General features: G+C 38.8%; 1 protein-coding gene across 1 annotated transcript; it reads right to left on the reverse strand.

Annotated features, from left to right (window-relative positions):
- Positions 1-497: 497 nt before the first annotated feature.
- On the reverse strand, positions 498-2,166 carry LOC126979755 (tubulin beta chain). Its single transcript, XM_050829274.1, has 2 exons — positions 2,006-2,166; positions 498-1,842 (listed from the first exon to the last, which is right to left on the reverse strand). Exons 1-2 carry the CDS (start codon positions 2,060-2,062, stop codon positions 556-558), a joined length of 1,344 nt encoding a protein of 447 aa, XP_050685231.1. The 5' UTR covers positions 2,063-2,166; the 3' UTR covers positions 498-555.
- Positions 2,167-3,331: the final 1,165 nt, after the last annotated feature.

The following is a 3,331-nucleotide window of genomic DNA, read 5'->3' on the forward strand; positions in this document are numbered from 1 at the left end:
CTAATTAGCCTATATAATTGGGGCGATTTATCCCTCTGTTAATGAATTATAACTCTAAAGGAACCTTCATCTAGCGGGTACTTTTTAATTTCTGCTCAGATTATTGGAACTTTAAATTAGTCTAGTTAACTTACTGCTAGTCTCCTTTCTGGCTTTTCGTAGTACGATACACTGAAGTTGTTAGGCTGCAGTATCGTAACAATGATGCGTTGCCGTATTTTCTCGGAAATAATTGAAGTCAGGTGTGTCTATACTAGCGGTGTCCTGTGGTCATAAGTCACATTGTAAGCTATGTTCATTCTGAACTGATTTATAAATCCTAAAGTTATACCTAGAACTGCCAAGTCAAAATTCCACTAAAAAATAAAATGGCAAGAAACTCGATACCTACCATAATAAATGTTAAAGTTATCCGGCATAAATTGAAATTGTGTTAATGACTTCAATGGCAGAGCCTCAGATCTTTCTTATGAGTAAGTTCCAAGAAATGAAAAACATTTTTGAATAAAACATTGTAATAAACAAATAAAATATAATTTTCAAATCCTAAAACGTCTAGTCTCCTTCATCTCCACCTTCCTCTTCCTCGTCAAATTCACCCTCTTCTTCAGCGGTGGCATCCTGGTACTGCTGGTATTCAGATACTAAGTCGTTCATGTTGCTCTCCGCTTCAGTGAATTCCATCTCATCCATGCCCTCGCCAGTATACCAATGCAGAAAAGCCTTACGTCGAAACATAGCAGTGAATTGCTCAGAAATACGTTTGAAGAGCTCCTGGATAGCTGTTGAGTTCCCAATAAAAGTAGCCGACATCTTCAAACCACGCGGTGGTATATCGCAAACAGCTGTCTTTACATTATTCGGAATCCATTCGACGAAATAGGAGGAGTTCTTGTTCTGAATATTCATCATTTGCTCATCTACTTCCTTCATTGACATTCTGCCTCTGAAGACCGCAGCGACCGTTAGGTATCGCCCATGGCGTGGATCGCATGCAGCCATCATATTCTTGGCGTCGAACATTTGCTGGGTCAACTCAGGTACAGTAAGTGCTCGGTATTGTTGACTGCCTCTGGACGTTAGCGGAGCAAAGCCAGGTATAAAGAAATGTAGTCGAGGGAATGGCACCATGTTTACGGCCAATTTTCTCAAATCCGCGTTTAGTTGACCAGGGAATCTCAGACAGGTGGTAACGCCTGACATTGTTGCGGATACGAGATGGTTTAGATCGCCATAGGTCGGTGTGGTCAATTTCAGTGTACGGAAACAAATATCATACAAAGCCTCGTTATCAATGCAATATGATTCGTCAGTGTTTTCAACAAGCTGGTGCACAGACAGGGTGGCATTATATGGCTCAACGACAGTATCGGACACTTTTGGAGATGGTACTACGCTAAAGGTATTCATAATTCTGTCAGGATATTCTTCTCGAATCTTCGAAATGAGTAACGTACCTAATCCTGCCCCCGTACCTCCACCAAGCGAATGTGTTAACTGGAATCCTTGCAAGCAATCGCAGCCTTCAGCTTCTTTTCTGACAACATCAAGGACTGAGTCAACTAATTCAGCGCCTTCTGTATAATGTCCTTTAGCCCAATTATTCCCTGCACCTGATTGCCCAAAAACGAAGTTGTCTGGCCTAAAGATTTGCCCAAAAGGACCTGAACGTACGGAGTCCATTGTCCCGGGTTCTAAATCTACCAAAATTGCCCTCGGCACATATTTACCTCCAGTCGCTTCGTTATAGTACACGTTAATACGTTCCAATTGAAGGTCGGAATCGCCGTGGTATGTGCCAGTTGGATCGATGCCATGTTCGTCTGATATTACCTCCCAGAACTGGAAATGTACGATTTATGTAACTGCACAGTATTACATGAACATAGATATTAGAAACATAAATCTTTGGGATTTCGCTTTTGAGAGCAATAACGTCCATTAGCTATTGGGAGTTTTTGTACGTGTTCTGCAATGAAAAGAATCAAAATAAATGTATACGAACCTTAGCGCCGATCTGATTTCCACATTGTCCAGCTTGTATATGTACGATTTCCCTCATCTTATTTGTTTAAGCTTAATTAAATTGACCAAATTATGTCTTCACGACCTACTAGACAAAGAGACTTAAAAGAAATGTGTTTCTTCAAATTTTAAATATCTTTCGAAGGTTATTCAAATGTTATATATTTTATATATGCAGCCAGTAATTTTTGTAATTAAAACTATTTATATCATAATGGCGGCTCTACACTCGCGACGCGAAGCAGCCGTTACCAGTTAGTTTCGCGTACATACTCGCGATTTGTTGAACGAAACGCAAACGAGTCCGTGTTATTGTCACAGTAGCATGAACGTAGTGATTAAATTCTCTTTGCAGTAGCACGTAAGAAGCAGTTATCAGTAGACGTGCTGTTAAACTTTAAAATAAATTGAGCGTTTCGTTCATTAATGCGCACAATGATTCTAGTTCAAATGAAATGCAAAAAAAAGAAAAACAGAAGTCTGCTCGGTGAATAAGTTCAATGCAATAAGATAATAGATACTGTAGATGGTACTGGTTTTACTTATCACCTATATCTTAATTTTATAATTTGATATTTAATAATATATAGTTTGTCGCTAAATATTAATTTAGCGACGACAACATAACATTAATTAAGGCACGATTTTGAGGATAAGGTTTTTCAAGAGTTAACGCGGGAATTAAGGCCAAATTTGGGAGTTGTGAATGGCGATTAACAGGCGAGTGAAAAACCCGCATTATAAACTGTAATAAACTTGTCATTGGACATATTGTATGGATGGAACTTGCGTCAGGCTAGCGAAACTCTCTAAGAAAAAAGAGATTCACTCAATTGTTTGAAACGTCCAGGCATTGACAGATTACGGCAATTATCTTGTAAAAAAAGGAGATAGTCGAAATCCACTAAGTTTTAGCAACTGTTTGCTTTCAAACTTAGTCGGATTATACTTCGTAGCCAATCGCCGTACTGTAATTACTACTATTTCAAACTTATGTCAAATGACTGCACGTTTCATACTAAACTAAATTTCAATTTTTACTTAGGCAGTCCTGCCTCTTATTACGTAGTACTTACATACTCTTTTTTTTGCGTTTTTATTGGTAGACACTGACCATCTGGAGCAAGGCCTTTTTTATAGAATAGGAGGACAAACGAGCGTAAGTCTCACCTAAAGATTTACAGACGAGTGTAAAACCCGCATTATGAAATGTAAGAAGGTTGTCATTGGACATATTGTAGGAATGATATTTGTGTTTTCGTTGGATGACGCAGACAATCTGGAAGCTGTCACCTATACTCTCTTG

This window comes from Leptidea sinapis, chromosome 4 (genome assembly GCF_905404315.1).
Source record: "Leptidea sinapis chromosome 4, ilLepSina1.1, whole genome shotgun sequence".
Lineage (NCBI taxonomy): Eukaryota > Metazoa > Arthropoda > Insecta > Lepidoptera > Pieridae > Leptidea > Leptidea sinapis.